The sequence below is a fragment of the Lissotriton helveticus genome, chromosome 11 (assembly GCF_964261635.1).
Source record: "Lissotriton helveticus chromosome 11, aLisHel1.1, whole genome shotgun sequence".
Classification (NCBI taxonomy): Eukaryota; Metazoa; Chordata; class Amphibia; order Caudata; family Salamandridae; genus Lissotriton; species Lissotriton helveticus.
Window position 1 is genome coordinate 445202159 of NC_136072.1, and position 19409 is coordinate 445221567.

The following is a 19409-nucleotide window of genomic DNA, read 5'->3' on the forward strand; positions in this document are numbered from 1 at the left end:
TTATTTTGGTAACTAAATAAAAATATATTCCTTTTAGTGAACAGAAAAGGTTATCAAACACTTTGGTTTGAGTTATTATCCTTTGTGGCATTGCTATCACATCCCATATTTTTATGTCACTGGGAAATAGGTTTGCCATTGGTTTACACATCAGGAGGACATATTACACGAACTTACCACTCTTGGCTCCTCAGACTTTTCCAGGACTGCAATCAGGCATGTAGTGAGAACATAAGTACCTAAAGAAATTAATAGTTACATGTGAAAAATTAAACATATAGGAAAATTAGGAAACTGAGCTTAGATGTGAAATGACCTTCTCTAAATGAGAGGAAACAGGGATCTTAAAAATGAAACCAAATTAAATTCAATACCTTTATCGCAAGGCAATGCAGCCTTGATTTCAAGTAACCGAAGTGACAGCGTTTCTGGCAGAGTAAAGGTAGAGTGGTGAAAAGGTGAAAGGTTTCTCTTTCTGAGGTTTGGCCACCCTAAGTTCACTTATTCACAAATAGAGGTGAGGGCAAGGCTTCTTAAGGTGCCCTAGGAGTTTGCTTCAGAGAGTTGGTCATGTTCAGACGAAAACTACCATTAAAATTAATGCTGGAGCAGGACAAATCATAAAACACAATGCAATATCAAAAAGTAGTGAAGTATCTCATTACACAAACTGCACTAACTGTCATAGGCTATCTCAGAGTGGACGTTTCTATTAAATATTGAATGGACAGTGGTAATTGATGGGACTCTGATTAGAAAGACACCTCTGACGTTGGGTGTCTGGGTGGTTTGCCAATGCCCTTGAAGGTGCCCCAGTGCAAAGCAGGTCCCACAATGCCAACTACCTATGTCAATTTGTTGTACTACAGATTAAGGCCTTTGGCGCAATGCATTGTCCCAATTTAAACTAGTCTTTTGCTGGTGCGCATGTCTGTGGAGTACATAAAGGACACAATTGGGACTGTATGACATTCGTTAGCGTGGTCTATGACTCACTCCCACCATAACACTCCCTCAACCTACCCCCCCCTTACCAGCCTGATTCCTTTGTCCTTTCTTACTTATTGCCCTAGCCTCCTCATACCCTCCTCTCTCACTCTCGTCCTCCACTCCTCCCTTCCCTTTTCCCCTCCTCTCCTCCTACTACCGCCTGCTTCACCCCCCTTTACCTCTCTCTCCATCCTCAGCCTGCCACACCCCCTTTTACCTCCCTCTCTTCCCTCTTAGTGCCTCCTCCTCACAACCCTACAATGCCTCCCCTGCATCTATCCAAACACGGCCCAAACTCTTGGTCCATTCTCTACCCCCCTAATCTCTCTAAATACGCAAACAAAAATTCAAACACAACCTTCTCATCCTTAACCCTGAAACACTCATCGTTGACAACTACTACAGCCTCACCGCCCCTAATATTACCAACTACATTTTCTATTCCAAACGCCCCTCTAAATGGAAAAGCACTTTCCTACAATCTCTCCCAGTCACGAAGTGCCTCAAAATCCCCCATGGCCAAAAACTATCCACGACTCCCTCTCCTACCTTTCCTGGGGAAATCAACATCTCCATTTTTAAAACCGGTAACAACCTCATCCAAGCTGCCATTCCCCACATCAACACCTTTGAATTGCACTTCAGATCACTGACAATCCAACTTCACAAGTCCGCCAATAACCTTCCCCCCTCTCATCCTTTGCCCTCCTCTTTAACCCCTCTCTCTCATCTTATACTCCCCTCAGCAGATATGCCCACGTCCAACAATGCCTTACAATTGTTGACCATCCAACTTCACAATTCCACCAATAACCTTCCTCCCTCTCATCCTTTGCCCGCCTCTTTAACCCCTCTCTCTCATCCTATACTCCCCTCAGCAGATATGCCCACGTCCAACAATGCCATTCAACTGCTGACCCCCACCCCCCCTCTCAGCCCTCTGGCCCTTCACACTCCCACGGCCCCTCCCCTTCCCCAGGATCTCCCTACTCCCCGCAGCTCCCAATCCCCCGCACACCCGACCTGCCCTCCCTCACACCTCACTCCCCACGCCACGTGTGCTAACCCCCACCACGTTACTGACTCTCCGTGCCCTTCCCCTCCTCCTCCTCCGACCCCACCCTTTTCCTCCTCTTCTAAACCCATCCTCTCCCCCCCGAAACTCATTGCACCCACCAACCTGAACCGTCTCGCACTCTATTCCAGAATAGCCCCTACACCTCCTCCCCTAGACCCACCCTCTCTCCCTATGAAACCCATATCTCCTACCATCCCGACCCGCCCTTCACCCAACTTCCGAATAATCCTGCCCCTCCTTCTTCACCTCCTTCACCCTCTACGGCCATATACCCACCTTCCCCCTCCATGCCTCTCCTCTTGCCCTACTATGAACACCCCGTGCCGTTCCCTCAACCTTCTCCAATTTCCCACCTTAGTCTTATATCTAACTCTCTTGGCAACATTGAACCCATTCTCGCCACTCTCTCTAGAGATCTCGCTCATCTTAGATCTGATTTCTATTCCCGCAAAAACGGAGCCCTCCCACTCCGGATAAACACCACTCACACCAGACATATTAATCCCACTACCCCCAAACCATTTTGCACAACTCCTCTACACTGCCGCGCACACAGACCTCTCCGCACCGCCTGCCCCCTCTCACCTATGGAGATCCTAGACCTCTGCAAATCCTACCCTCCCTGCTCACCCACTAAAATCCAGCCTCCCCCTGTCTCCAGCATCCCCGTCATATTGGGGACTAGCCGAACTCCCCGCTCACCTAGCTCACCTAGGCCACCTCCCCAACTCACCTCCATCCACTCCCTTCCACTCCCCAAAACTACCCCTAAACCTCTTTCCTGCATGCTTGTCAATTGTCGGTCCGCTGTTCGACATGCCATTGAATTCTCTGAAACTATTCTTAGTGTATCCATCGACATCGCGTTCCTAACAGAAACCTGGCTCAATGACCACTCAACAAGCATCCTTGACCTCCTCGCCCCGACGGGCTACTCTATTCTAAGAAAAGACATGCCCATACGAAAAGGCGGTGGTGTTGCCATCATCTTCAAAGAGGAATTACAACTTTCCCTTGTCAATAACACTAATTACTCCGCCCTTGAATACCTCAAAGCTGAACTCAAAATTCACGGCTCCCAACCCATTCGCCTTCACAACATATATAACCCTCCCGGCAATACACATCCCTTCGTTGAGGAGCTATCCGACCTTCTTACACAATCGTCACTTTCCAACTCCCAAAACATTTTTCTGGGAGACCTCAACCTCCATTGGAATGAGACCAATAACCCCTCTATCACCCTCCTATCCAACCTTCTCAAGATCAATAACCTCGAGCAACTTTGTAAATCCTCGACCCATTCCAAAGGAGCAATCCTAGATGCCATCATTACAAGCAAAGATCTAGCCCTCCTATCCAACATCGTTCCCATCGACTGGTCCCACCATCATCTCATTCTGTTCTCTATAGTGATTTCTGCCATCCCTCCTCCCATGAAAATCATTAAACCCATGAAGCTGTCCAGAAATCTTAATAATATCCCCCCTGATTTACTGGAATCCAAACTCCATGCCCAACTTCTCGCCATCCCTCCGTCACTGAACGCGAATGAGCTTACAGAACACTACAACGAAGCAGTCGTGGATACCCTGGACCTCCTGGCCCCGCTGAAGCTTAAAAACCAAAGAACCATTCCTTCCAAATCATGGTTCATTTCTGAGCTTAATAATGAAAGACGCTCACTTAGACGGACGGAAAGAACGTGGAGACAACACCCTACCCCTTTGCACCTAGCTCGCCTCAGACTTGCAAGATCATCTTATAAAAAACACATCTTTAAACAAAAAGCATCCTTTTTCCGAGCACAACTGGACAGAGCCAAAAATAGACCCAAAGAACTGTTTAACATTGTTCGCAATCAAACCTCATCCACTCCTCCTATACTTCTGGCCTCGACCACTAGATGCGAAGAAATAGCCCTCTTTTTCTCTGAAAAAATTGCTAGAATAGAACAATTCTTCCTCCAGACTCCGACCCCTACCTCCATTTTGGACATCTCCCCTAACTCACCTGCATCCCTCCCACCACCCCCTGCTCCCTCCATGATGCTACATAACATTGATCTCCCGATCCCCTCGATTCCCTCCTCCCTCCACGATTCCAATCCCCCTAACACTCTCCTTAAAAATAACGCCGCCTGGCATAATTTCCAGCCAGTTACTGAAAGAGATGTCTTTGACATCATTGCGAAACTTAAACCCTCCTCCCACACCAAAGACCCCCTCCCCTCTAAACTTGTCCAAAATCTCAAACACATCATTACCCCTTCCTGGACCTCGATCATTAACACTTCCCTAGCCACCGGCTGTGTCCCCTCCTCCCTACAACTGGGCCAAATCACCCCCATTCTCAAAAACCCTACTGCCGACCCTAATGACCTCAACAACCTCCATCCTATTTCCAATCTGCCCCTTCTCTCGAAAGCCCTGGAAAAATGTGTCCTTCTTCAGCTTCACAGACACATTGCACTTTTTAACTTACTTGACCCCCTTCAATCAGACTTCAGGAAAGGTTGCAGCACTGAAACCGCCATGCTTAACATTGTAGATGACATTCACCACTCCCTCGACAATGGTGAATCTAGCCTATTGATCCTCCTCGATCTCTCCGCAGCGTTCGATACCGTTAACCATTCTGTTCTACTCAAAGTCCTTAGAGAACGATTCGGCCTTAATGGTATGACTCATAATTGGTTTGTCTCATACCTGCAACACCGTGCTCAACAAATTAAAATCCAAAACTGCTTATCGAACCCCTCCCCCATTTCTCTAGGAGTTCCGCAAGGATCCATACTCTCTCCCTCTCTCTTTAACCTCTTCATGGAACCCCTCACCCTCATTCTCAAACAAGCCGGGATCAACTACCATCTTTACGCTGACGATACTCAACTCTACCATAAGATAAAAACCCATGCTGACATCCTCCACCTCAACAACACCCTCATCAAAATTCAAGCCTGGTTCCACTTGAACCACCTCAAACTTAACCCTAAAAAAACTGAAATTATTCTTTTCTCCCCAAAAAACAACCAGCTCCCCATTCAAAATTGGATCACAGACCTTAATGCCCTCAACTGCCCCTTGTCCCTAGCCACCTCAGTCAAATCCTTGGGCATCTCCCTTGACAACCGCCTATCTCTCAACGTACACATCAAAAACTCTGCCAAAGGAGCCCTCCTTACCCTCCGTAACCTTAAGAGAATTAAGCCCTTCATCCCAATTGATGATTTTAAACTAGCAGTTCAATCTCTTGTTCTATCGCGCATTGATTACGGCAATGCCATCCTCACCGGAATTCCCAAACCACACCTGGCACCTCTAAAATCAGTGCTCAACCTTGCGGCCAGGCTTATCACAGACTGCAAACGATTTGACCACATCTCTCCCGCCCTCAAAACCCTCAAATGGCTCCCAATTGAAGGCAGATCCACTTATAAAACCGCCTGCATTATGCACAAAATCCTCCACCAAAACACTCCGACATACCTTGCTATCAAATTGACCAAAGCAGGCTGCACGCGATCCCTGAGAAGCTCTAACACCCTCCTACTTATCCCCCCCTTCAGAAAAAGAATTCCACTCAGTCACGCTCCTTTTCAGGCAATGCCCCTCTTATTTGGAATGCCCTCCCACCAGACCTCCGTTGTAACCCGTCCTACCCCAGCTTCAAAAAAGAACTCAAACTTCTTCTCCTTAATAAATACTGGGGCTTCTAACCACCTCCCGAGTGGCCTCGCCTTCCTCAGCATCCCCCCACCCAGCTGCTCCGCCTACGGCTAGTGAACTCCCTCCTGCCCCCCCTCTCCTTCCCTTCCCCTTCAATCTTATCACCTTCCCTCCCCTCCTTGCCTCTCCTTTACCTCCCGTTTCTTACTACACCTTATGACCTTTTGTTTTTCTTGCACATTTTTTGTCCTTCTTGCTCCTAGGTATATTTTATCGAACCTTCCCACCAAACTTCGACCTCTATATTGTATATCTTATTGTGTTTAGCAATTGTTTTTTACTTTTCATCTTGTGTAACCTTTATCCTATGTGGTGGAATGCTTATTTGTTAGTCAACTTTCTGTACTTATACACACTGTACCTGTATTTAAACACCTTTCTGTTACAATTGTAAAGCGCTCTGATACCTCTGGGTCCAGCCAGCGCTATATAAAACCTCTAAAATAAAATAAAATAAATAAATAACAGAACTATCACAAATGCCCTTTCCTGTTGAAAAACACCATACAAATGTTCCTTTTCTCTCTGGAGGGATTCCTGCCTGGTGATCAATTGTAACACCAGGTACAATTTCGTGGTTAGGCATGACAATGATTTTCATTGATTCCTTCCCTACTGAGGATTTTAGCTCTGGGTAGAAAAATGCTATCTCCTCAGGTGGGGATGGAAAGCCAGGTATGGAAAATGTTTCTCCGCAAACCTGTTTTCTCAATCTATTCTAAACACGAGTCAGACATGCCCTGCCCTGCATTATCTGAGGGTTCTCTAGCAGCCAATTGGTTCAGTTATCATCACACCTCTGTGAAATGGGAGGCTTCTGTTTATTGTTCAAAACGGAACAAAAAGTACCACCCCTATGCAGAAAGAAAGAGCTATACACAAGCCTGCCACAGTAATATATAGGAGCCGCTTTTGTGACTTAAACACACATAGTCCATGCTGATTCAGATTCGTTCAGTCAGTGTGCGCCATACTATTGAGTTAGTCTACTAGTATTGTATGGCCTGACGTGGATACATTGTAATTCTGGGCTTTTTTTCCCACTATGTGTTTGTGATTGGCTGCTAGGACACTGACATTTTAGTCCTCTTGAAGGGACCCTTGGTAACCATAAAAGCAGATCCTACTTTACTACAGTCGGATAGCTAACATTTTCGTCCTCCTCTTTTTAGCCAGACAGGAGACTGCTAGAGAATGACTATCTTGGGTCTCTTTCCTTCTGGCTCTAGATTGCGGCTTAAGGTTGGTTAATGCTGCAAGCCCTTATGCTTGGTGCCCACCACTTGCAAAGTTCACCAGCTCGACTACAATAATTAACACTCATCTGTGAGAACCTAAGGCTGATCATGGGAAGATCCAGAAGAGGGAAGTCTGCTCTTGGCTTACATCTTCATGGCAGGCCAAAATCAGAAAATGTACCTAATGGCTGGAAAGGGTACATCATTTTGCATCTGTTAAAAGTTTTTTTTTTTCTAAAAGAAATCGTTAATAACTAAATGTCCCTATTGAGTTTTAGGAATATAAGCTTAAGAGAGTTGCAACAAAAATAAAATGGTTGGTTTGTATAGTTGGTAAGGCCTACAAGCTGGAGCTCTCATAAGAGAACAATATTCTGTTTGTCCGGAAAAAGCACACATGGACTAGGCAGAACTGGCTCTATCTTTTGCCTTGTGACACCAAAATAAGGCACTTTTACGACTAGGTTGTAAAGCAGGTACCACATGCTTAAGTCATGCAAAACTTCTTACCAGTTTGACTCTACTCTACGGCTCTAAAGTGCCTGAACAACAACCTGCTGTCCTTTCTAAATATGCTACATAAATATAAAGGGTGGGAGATGCCAATACCTAATGACACACATGACAATCTGGGGGGAAACACAACTAAACTTCCATCTGACATTTTAAAATGTGTCCATAGGTGTAAGATATTTAGGGTGTGGCAAAGGCCAGATGTATTTTACACAGCGAGAATCTCTTTTTATAACTGGGAAATTTACATCAATAGCTGTAGAGGAAGGAACATTCATAATCCCTCCAATACTTAAGCTCTGCTACCATGAGATCTTCGGGCCCACTTAAAAGACAGATACATTTCGTTCTCCAGTAGGCGGCGCTTCAATGCACCTCCTGGAAGTTACCAGTGGAGGAAGTGTTTTTTTAAAAAAAAAAGGGAAATCACGTAGCAGAGCACCTGTCGAAAGGAGCAACCTCGTCTCATTCCATAATGACTGAAGTAAGAAAGGGGATGAGAAGGTAATGTCCTTATTTATTGATTAGCCTTGCTCTCTCTCATTGATAAATGTTATGAGGTACAAAAGCTTGGTGTCATACAATTTTCTGGAACACATTTTCACAGTAGTGTACCTTATGTACATAAAAGATGCCATCCTGGGTTACTCATCATTATCATCATCATCAACTTTATTTCGCACCACTCGGGAGCATAAAAGTACACAGATCAAACATTTCAATAAAGATGATAAATACAAGTTAAAAAACAGTGCAAATTGCAAACAAATAACTGGATTACTCACTAAGGGCTAGATGTGGGTAAAGCACATTTACCGATTGTAAAATACCGAATTTTACCAATTGGGTATTTTAGAATCGGTAAATGCTATGTAGGGAAAAATTCGGTAAGTATTACCGAATCGTCAAGATTCGGTATTTACCGATTCGGTAATTCACATTCATTCATATGGGCCTGGAGGCCCATAGGAATGAATGTGAATTACCGAATCGGTAAATACCGATTCGGTAAAATAGCGAAAGAGTGAAAGGTGGCAGGGTGTCACATTGACACCCTGTTGCACCCCTGAATAGTGCTTGTGTGCACATGTGGCACACATACATGCACTAAGGGCATGTATGTCTGGCACATGGCACTGGTGTAAATGCACAGATTTGCATTTACAGAGGTATTCGTTATTTACCACCAACTAGTTGGTGGTAAATAACGAATCCTTAAAGCACAGAAGCACTCTTCAAAGTGCTTCCTACATGTCATTTACCGATTCGGTAAATACCGAATCGGTAAATGATGATTCGGTAAATACAGAATCGGTAAATACCGATTCGGTATTTACCGAATCTCCCCTACATAGCAAATGGCTCAATACCGGTCGGTAAACCTGAAATTTACCAAATACCGGGTTTACCGACCGGTAATAGGCCACCTACATCTGGCCCTAAATGAGGCAATGGATCAGATTCCGATGCTTTACAAAATGCAAATTAAACACTAAACATTTGCTTGAATTACACTGAGGAATAAGTTCAATCTAACATTAAATAATTATCTAATACGTCATTTCGTCATACAGACAATACCTTAAATGGTCATACATACAGAGATACCTGAATTAGAATTATATGGAAGAATGGAAATCTGGAATATGGCCCCCTCGTCTGAACTGGAGGAGACAAGGCTCTTGTCTTTTCCCACCTGGAGGCTCCTCTTGCAATATTCCGCCAAAGGATTTCCATCTGACTTTGTGTCCTATTTCACCATAAAATCACTGCGATATTTTTAATAGCCCAAGTTGATGAACTACAATTGCTGTCTCATGGGTGGCGCATGCCTGGCCACATAACACCAATGGTTCTGTTGGGAGGAAAATATAATTTAGCAAGGTCTTTCAACCTGTAATGTGACTCGTGTGTCCCGGGTGGGGTACATACGTAATAGTATAAATCATTAGACACTGATCCCAAGTGGATGAGAAAGTACTTATTTACTTAGTCACTTTCTCAATGTTGAAATACTTCAAATATTGATTATACTGTCCATAACAAATACATACATTACATACGGTGCTCTACAAAAGTGTTGCGTGAAAATTGACACAAAAAAACCAAAAACACAATTACATACAAATTACAAATATTCAAGGTTGTCGAATGTAAATACAATAGTCTTTTTAGGCAAAATGTATCCTTTAGTTCCTATCAGACTTTGTGCAATTCGATCTCTAGTGAGTTACATCGACGTTTCGACCCTGTTGGTGATGCGCTGACTACCTGCATCAAGGGCGGGTCTTCATCAGGGCTGGGTAAGCGATGGACAGCCTTGATTTCTTCAAATGTTATCCGTCCGGTGCCCGTCAGCCGACTGGGCCCCCCGGTGGCAGGTGGCTTACTGCTCCTGTATTATAGTTGTTGGTTTCCTCAGTAACAAATAAGGAGGCAAAGTGCTATGCTTTGGCGGCTTGGCAACTGCTCAAGCTCTGGAGCGACCGTCTCCTTGGATTCTCCTTCATTCATTAAGGAGAATCCGAGGAGACGGTCGCTCCAGAGCTTGAGCTCTGGAAATGCAATAGTCTTTTTAGGCAAAATGTATCCTTTAGTTCCTATCAGACTTTGTGCAATTCGATCTCTAGTGAGTTACGTCGACGTTTCGACCCTGTTGGTGATGCGCGGACTACGTGCATCAAGGGCGGGTCTTCATCAGGACTGGGTAAGCGATGGACAGCCTTGATTTCTTGCCAAGCCGCCAAAGCATAGCACTTTGGCTCCTTATTGTTACTGAGGAAACCAACAACTAAAATACAGGTGCAGTAAGCCACCTGCCACCGGGGGACCCAGTCGGCTGACGGGCACCGGACGGATAACATTTGAAGAAATCAAGGCTGTCCAAATAGACTATTGTATTTATATTCGACAACCTTGAATATTTGTAATTTGTATGTAATTGTGTTTTTGTATTTTTGTGTCAATTTTCACACAACACTTTTGTAGAGCATCGTATGTAATGTATGTATTTGTTATGGACATTATAATCAATATTTGAAGTATTTCAACATTGAGAAAGTGGCTAAGTAAATAAGTACTTTCTCATCCACTTGGGATCAGTGTCTAATGATTTATACTATAACGTATATACCCCACCCGGGACACACGAGTCACATTACAGGTTGAAAGACCTTGCTAAATTATATTTTCCTCCCAACAGAACCATTATTGTTTGTTTAAATACCCGCCCAGGTTCTGAGGGTTACAGGGTTACCCCATTAATTCTAAAGGCCACATAACACAGCAGTGCATTTAAACGTGCAGTCGGACCACTGCTGTGTGACATCTGTACTCTGTGGATATTCGGTCTTCATGATATGTTGACAGAATGCTAATAACTCATTGCTGTTTGCAGTTCCACTCAGTTGCTGCTGCAGCTATTTCTGCACTTGTCTGGGGGACCAGAAATCAAAAGCAACACTGTGGAGGTGAGTAAGGCAGCAGTAGTATAAAAACACCAATCTTACCTCAGTCCCTCCCGTTGAGTGTGGATCAGAATGACATGCATGAAACAATGTTACTACTCTAGTTTCTGCTACCATTCGCATATTCAGGATGTCACATAGTTACAATCTGTTCATTAGCTTTAATTCTTCTGGGTGTGCTTCTGAGTATTTGACGTGGGTCCCGAGCACACTGTGTCACTGGAAACAAGCCATACCTAACTGATGAGCCCTAAACTGAGCGAAACCAGTCCTCGGATGCTTGTGTTCAGGTTCATGTAGGACCTGACCTGGTAGTTCGCCCTGTCCCGTTCGATTAGAGCAGGGTAAAAACTGATTTGCATATGGTTAGGTCCGAGCTGAGGTGGCATGGTTTGCAAAATAATTATGGCTCAGATTAATTCAAGCATGCCATCCATCACTTTTTTTGTGCTTCAACATAAGCCATCCTATTTAATTGTACCCTTACAGTGTCTCACATATGCTTAAGTGATCCCTTCCTGCCTAACGTCTGATAGTCTATGTCACCAGATTAAGTACAAGACACTTAGGGGTATCTACTGCCAAAAAGGAATGAGTTGCAACTGCCCAATCGGAGAGACGGAAAGGACGTAACTATGTCTCATGTATGAGTGAGTGCCAAATGTGCTTTTAAGAGAGTTACTGGTGACTTATGTGTTCCATGCGTGAGTGCAGGTCTTTGTTGACCAGTTATTTCAGACAGATAGGGCCTTGTACATAGTTTTGTTTACTTACAACTTGATCTTTACTGGTGATGCTGTGTAAATAAGCTTCACATTATGGTACCCAGAGAGCACAATGAGTGATTTTTTGGAACACATGGTTTCCTGGACCCGATACCAATGTAGAGGCACTAGGTATATTTGATGATACTTTATTTCCGTAAATACGTTTTACACATGTGGCCGGACTAGCCAGCAGGGCAAGTGGGCAATCCCCTAGCACGCTGGAGCTCCAAAAGGACGGTTTTGACACTTGGAGGCTGGTTACGGCCTCCAGGGGCTGTGGTCCACGTTATGCGATCCTGGCGGAAACTTTAAAGAATTGCTCTGGTTCCAGTGCGCATTAGCACTTCTGCACATGAGGGCTGAATTTATCATTTTTGCCAGGGATGTTTCAAGTCCCAGTCCGGCCCTGTTCACACACCAGCACAGAGGTGTGCGCTCACATCCGTGATGGATTTCATTCGACCAAAAGTGCTGTGATTCATTTTACGTTCCCTCTATTGAGATGCTGATGTAAGATAGAATTGTAGTGAGAGCACCCGATAACTGCAAAATATTTTTGGCATATTTCAGTAGAAGTAGGAACACGTTCTTCTTAGGATACCAGCAAACATAAATATTTTATAAGGGCACACATTTTTACTGTTGAGGATCTGAAGTATGTCTGGCGTTGCCACTGATAAAGGAACTATTTAACAACTGTTTGCTCTTAGTTTCATGGCAAATGCAACAAGGATAATACACCTAACCTACACAGACTCGAAGTAACAACCGCGGCGGAAAGTGACACATTCACAAGGGAGCACCACATGCCCAAGCCATAAATTAATGCAAGTGCATGAGTCTGTATGTGGGTTTGTGAATCAGGGATTTGGTCCTGAAGAAGGCCCCGGACACCGAGTGGGCCTCAGCACAGGCTGAAATTGGTCTATCTAAGAAAGTTGGGAGCTGTTACTACCCCTATAATCCCTGCCTTTTGTTTTTAATATCCAACTCTAATGATCCTGGAATAAACCTATGTGACAGGCTTACTGTAAGGGATTTTTAACATGTTCTGTGGATCGCTCAGCTCATAAGTAGGTGAATTTATTGCAACCACTAAAGTGCTCTCTGTAATAGTAATGAGCCCATCCAACCCATTAACAGACTGTCAGGCGGATAAGACAACCCTATGATGAAGCATGACACAGGCTGGTATGTTAGGGTTCGTCTTCATTTTATATAAGAATCCAAACACACTCCCAACCCTGTTAACGGCATCGTCATGTAACCCCTTGAAGAACTCTTTAGTCGAAATAACCTTTTGTGTTAATGTGATGCATTGTTTGCAGCTCATGTTTTTAAGATGGATTTGAGGTTCTTTAATTTTGATTCCATCTTACATTTGTCATCAATTTGTGTTGCCTTTACACAGACTGCTCTATTCATGAAGTGTTTCTGCCCTTTGGACTGCAACGTGTAGAAAACCCCCCTCTGTCCTTGCTTTGAAAGCAATCTCAGACACTAGCTGGCCTAACTGCATACAGACATGTTCTGCCATTACTGATTGACCTATAAGTGCTGTAATTGATTGACTTATGGGTTGGGCAGAAACACGACGTAAGGGGGACATTCTGGTTACATGATGTTTTTCTATTGGCTAATATTTTGCAGATCTTGTATGTCCATATTAGGTATTTTGTATGCTTGCAGAAGCTAGGACTGCCCCTTTCTTTTATGCTGAGTTTGTAAATCCTAAGCATATAAAAGACCTCTGTGTTCTGTATTCTTTAGACTACTTCATTCAGTTGCTACGGCTTCTGTGTGACGTGGCCTCACTTATTAAGTTTAATAAAGATGTCTTTTCATATTTCAGCTTCTGTGCCAAGTTCTTTTGTATTAGTGAGACCCCTGAGAATGAAGATTTCAGTTCTTCAGATGGCGCGGCCAACGCGGGCCTCATCAGAGAAGTGACTTTCTGTGGGAGTGATCTTGTCAGGAGACAGAAAGCTACTGAGGAGGACAAGACAGGATTCTACTAAGAAGGTACTCTGTGCACAGGGATTCTGGGGATTCTTCGTCTCTGCAGCCCAGTGTATTTCTGCTCTTCCTGATTTTGATCCTCCACATGATGTCACTCCTGACTGAGAACCTTTTTGGCGTGAGTATTAAAAAAAAAACAAAGCGACCGTTAGGTCATTTAGAACTTAGCAGTTAGAATTTGGATAACCTTTTTGAGTGGGAAGAGTAAGGTAGTTTAGTAACCCTTACTGTAGCTTTGGAAGAGTAAGGTAGTTTAGTAACGCTTACTGTAGCTTTGGAACTTTGGAATTTGTGTTGGCCAACTTTTGGATTTGTATAGGTTTGTATATGCAAATTGCAATTTGTGTAGACAGGTAATGAGGAGAATTTTCTCTATTTGGTTTAGTTGAACGGTGCACGTACGAAAAGTACATTAAGCACTATTTTGATTATAATATTGTATATTTTGCAATATTTGGGGCATGCTTGTTTGAAATCTCACATAAGAAGAATGTGTTGCTTCATTTGGAAGGTACCATGTTGTGATGTGAAGTAAATTAGCCGGCTTCCCTAGAGGGAATATCTAAATAGGTTTAGATTTACAAACATATTTCTTCCTTGGTGATTTTGTATCCCCAGGGAATTAAAATATGGATATAATACATACAAGGATCCTTTGTTCTGTGCAATTTTATGAATGAAGATATGCAGAGCGATTTTTGGTGTTCTGCTAGTCAAAGCTAGTGAATGGAGTGTATTTTCGCTTCTTGGACATACATCAGTCTCTTGGGCTGTTTTTGCAGTCTTTTGGAACACAATTGAGAAGCGTTTCTTGTAAATATGACTTACAACTAGTATTTACAAATGGTTTGGTTTAAGTACAGTCTGTGGGCTGTCCTTTATTTCTGTCCTGAGCATTGATATGTAGGTTAAATGCGTGTTTAAATGTCTATGTGGTTTTCCCATTAGTGCAATTTCTGTAAGTGAATAGCGCTGGCGCTATTCACGAAATGCATGGCTAAAAGCGCGCCGTATTGTGTGTCCTGAGTGTTTGACCCCTTTCTGTTTATGTCTGAAATGAGCTCAAATGTGTGTTTGTGTTTTTTCTTGATGTTTTCAGTCTATTAAGCAAGATGTCTAAATATTTAAAAACTAAAATGTAAATTCACATTCACTAGGAATAAAAAGCCCCCAAAAACGAAATTGGGTGTTTTGCAAAAAAAATAAATAAACTTACAGCATTTTCCTTTGATACATTGTGTTAGGTATTAATAGGCAAACAGATCAGCTGAAGTAAATTCCTGCTGAACTCAAAATAATATAGAACACACATTGATATGTTTTAGTTTGAAAAAGACTGCCAGCTGCTCATGTTACAAACACTTAGAGACAAGCTAAATAAACAGGAATATTTATTCAGTCAGTATTTTCCCCTCAGTTGCACAGGTGAAACTTTGCATTTCAGAATGTTGTTTTAAAAAGGTTTCAAAACTAAGGTTTATTATTTTGTATTATAGGAAGACATTTTAATTAAGGGTTTTTCCGCTCTTTAAGCATTTCTCTAAGCATATTCTTGGCTCAGTTCCTAAGTAATAATTAACCCATGTAGTGAAGAAAAAATTAAAAAGAAAGAAACCGTAACAGATGCTGAAACAAGATAGGACAAGTGCAAGGAAACTAAAAAGTTAACGATGTCTTGAACATTGATTGGCAATCTCAGATAAAGATCAATCAGGGAAATTGGTTTTGCAGGTCAGTTTCGAGTGAAGAAGTTAGTTTCTTACAGTTTATTCTGGTTAATGTGTACATGACCTGGGGAGGCCAGGCCACTTTGTTCGTCGGCCTACGTGGCACAGAGAAAATTAAAAAAAAGAAAATGAAGTCAGATTCGAGGAATTACAGAGCCTTAATATGTGGAATTATCAAAAATGATTGGGTTATAAAAATAAGTGCTACAACATTCGTTTTTTACTATTCATGAAGCTTAATACTTATACTGTGACCTCCTAGCATTATAATTTAATTTAAGGTATGGTATACTGCATAATGAGGACATTAGCATACAGAATTTCACTTGACGCAGGTGTAAAAAACTCATTTTTCTCAGGATTTGCAGGAGATATGTCTAATGTCCAGTCTCTGCAATTTGTAAAGAACATTCTGAGGATGATTAATATGTAATATTATTATAGGATATTTATTTTTAAGTGCCCCAAATATCAAAGTCGAATTTGGGTACAATTTGGGCATTTTTGCCATTTACAATAGCTTTAAAGTGCTTTAGGCTTCAGTAAATGCATACATTTAGGTATAATACAAATTTGCAGATTGTTCCCATTTGGGTTTCCTTTTAAATAGGTCAGTGAGCCAATGTGCCTGGTGCAGAGGTTTGAAATTAATATCAGGGTGGAAGGTTTTAACTTTTGCTGGACCTAACTGAGACCTTCATCCATTTAAGATTGATGAAATGAGTACCATTGCAAACAAGCATTTGTTCTAAAAACTGGTATGTGTGTTATTATGTTCTGCGAATTATTCACAGTAACTGTTTTAATAATCTAAGTATAGTAATTAATTGTAGCCCCTAACAGGAGTAATATATATATCATGTGTTTTTAAATAGGGTTGGTTATTGCAGGTTAGAAAGAGTTGGGAAGGTTTTTGTCTTTTTTTCAGCCTTAGAGTGAGGAAGAGATAGAGGGCTGAGGAGCCCGCAAGGCAGATTTTGACCTTAAGGTCAGTGAGGTAGGATAGGAGTAAGTGTAACGAGATGGAGAAACTATTGCTTGGAAAAGCAGGGCCTCAAAGGGTGTTGGCGCACGGGACACGCAGAGTGTCTGTGGAAAAGTTTTTGGAAAGTTAAAAAGGTTTAGCATGTTTTCAAAAGATGGTTGTTACAGTTGATATTTTGTGTGTTATGTGCAGAAATGTTCGTGCGTTTTACATATTTTTGCATTTTATCCTTTTATGAATTGTTCCTGCTGGTCCTGTGTGTCAGAAGCGACACAGTTAGTTGTGTTTTGACAGCCAAATGTCCACTAACTGGTGATCTGCTGTCAAAAGGAGGGTGAGGATTTTAAGCCTGACAAATTAAGCAGGCCTGAATATTCTGTTTTGGGCTGCAGGTTCACAGTGCATAAAAGTGCATGCAATAGTGTTGTGTGTTACCGCTTATTTACATATGCTATTGTTTTGTCTATGCTTTTTGTGCTTGATATACAGCGCGTATATCTGATGGCTTGGCATATGTGTGTTTTTTGTTGTTTTTTTTTTGCGCCGACACTAAATTTCACAGATATGATTTTTCATGCTGTGAACAAAACAAGACAACACTTCACCAGTGTATGTCACATTTGGCTTTAATGGTATTTGAAGGAAAATAAAAAAGAGATATACAGAATCAAAGTGTGTCATCTGCAATTAGTCACGATACTGTCCTCTTCCCTTAAAGGAACAGGCAGCCCTAAATTTATGTATCCTGATTGGACGTAAGGATAAATTATAGATTTGTGACTCTTGTACATGGTGACCTAATTTCTATATTACATTAGTCAGTTTTGTTCTGCTTCCTAAGTAGTGTATGGCTTTGTACCATAAAGGAAACAAGGCTTCATTTTTACCTAGTCCCATTTCCCTTTTCCAAATTCCTTTTACCAGTTGGTGTATTGCTCAGGTTCACACTTCCGGACTGCAGTAATGTACCAGAGACCCCATATTATGTATAATTCCCTTTTGTATGACCAGTCTGGTTTTCAAAAATTTTCTTTAGGCCTACTCTGATGTTTTCCAGTCTGACTGTTAGGGTAGTGATGGAATGGTTAACTGACTCAATACTATAGTAAGACAAGTTTTCCTCCTCAATAGGAGACACCTTACGTTTTTTTTGAATATGACAAATTCAATTCCTATTCTAACTTGGTTTTTAGTTCCTTTTTTCTGCTGCTTTAATTTTGATGGACCAGATGTATTTTAAATAATGGAAATACCAGGACTCTCTAGTTCTTGTCTTTTGTTTCCACATTTTGATCATTAGCTTTTGTATTGCATAGTCCACCTGATGCACAATTATTAAAGGGAGGTATCTACATGTCCCTGATAATATGTATTATGTGATCTCTCTTTTGAGGTGCTCTAGATAAGGAATTTAGGAACACCTATATGTAATCATTTAGAAATAAAATGTGTTTGCCCCATTAGACAATGCCACTATGTGTGAGGACATCCATTCAGATATTATTCCCATGTCGCTATCTACCCTTAGATGGTAGAGGATATGCTCTCACATGGAAACCCAATTAAAGAGGCTAGAGGCACTGTTTTGCCTACTGCCTTTGTCTTTGTATTGCCTTTGAGAATGACAGTGTGTTCTAGACCAGAAATGTCCCATGACGTGTGGCCACTCCTTTAAAGATTGTAGGCCACTTGCTTGAAGTCCCTTTGTTATACAATGAACTGTTTTTGTACTTAAATTGAAGGAAACAACTGTGTCACATTTCCTACGTCACTAGGTTCTGCGGGATCTTCCAGAGTCAAAGGAAGAATGATACCCTGCAGAACGGTGATAAAGATGAGTTCTAATTCTCATCAGTGTCAGCTACAGATGAGGGCTAGAAACCTTGGCCCTACAGTCCCAGCACCCAGACAGCGATCGCCAGCGTGCCATCAGTGATATCTCCAACGTATTGTACTTGCTTCATCAGAAGGCGTTGAACATCAGAAAAGAAGGAGGATCTGGTTTTGCCACAGAATCAGAATTTCAGTGCAAAGAGCGAAAGAGAAGGATTCTTGTTGTTTGAGGCTTCAGTTTTCCACCCACCTGTCATGTGCTGGTTAACCTCTGACAGTGTGCAGTCCCTTGAGCCCCTTGGCCTGAGTTTTGGCCACACAACCCCTTTTCCTTTGCTCCAACGGAAGTGCAGTGCACCGGAGGATTTGAGATTGGCAAAAGGCACTACATTATGGTGCCCATGAAAGAGCAGCACCAGCATCCTCTGACACTGAATAGAGAGTGTTGGAGCCTGAAAGTGTTGCTGAGAGTGACAGTCTGTTGCTCTTCCCGATTAATAGTACTTGGGTCTGCATGAGATGATCTGTGCCCTTGATCAATGAAGAGCACACTATCTGTAGTACCTGCAGCACAGGAAATATTGGTGAACTGCATTGAGACATTGAGACTTTCAAGTGAGCTGTGAGTGTTTGCCAGGAAGGCACTCCAACGGATACTGAGTAACATCATTTTCATGAAAGGCCTGAATGAAGAGGCCCATGCGAAAGAAAACAACAGAAACAGGATTTGATGGACAATAGAAGCCTGCCAGAAGAGGCTTCGACAGACTCTGGGTATTTCCCGTGCGATTGCATAGAATTGGTGTTTGGAGACTGATTCTTATTGTTTTATTGGCATTGTCAATAGTCACTGAAATACATAATGTTTGCAAAATAATTTTAGGATTTGCCTGTGTAATGGCAAAAGGGGGGTCTGAGGTTCTTTAATTTTGATTCCATCTTACATTTGTCATGGATTTGTGTTGCCTTTACACAGACTGCTCTATTCATGAAGTGTTTCTGCCCTTTGGACTCAACGTGTAGAAAACCCCCCTCTGTCCGTGCTTTGAAAGCAATCTCAGACA

The 19409-nt window shown here is 42.4% G+C and overlaps 1 protein-coding gene across 1 annotated transcript in view; it reads right to left on the reverse strand.

Annotated features, from left to right (window-relative positions):
• The window catches only part of LOC144792860 (dehydrogenase/reductase SDR family member 12-like), a 290090-nt gene that overhangs the window by 152843 nt on the left and 117838 nt on the right, over positions 1 to 19409 (reverse strand). Inside the window, exon 6 of the mRNA XM_078668054.1 lies at positions 178 to 239. Within this exon, the coding sequence (XP_078524180.1) occupies positions 178 to 239 (62 nt within the window). The remainder of the gene's footprint in view (positions 1 to 177; positions 240 to 19409) is intronic.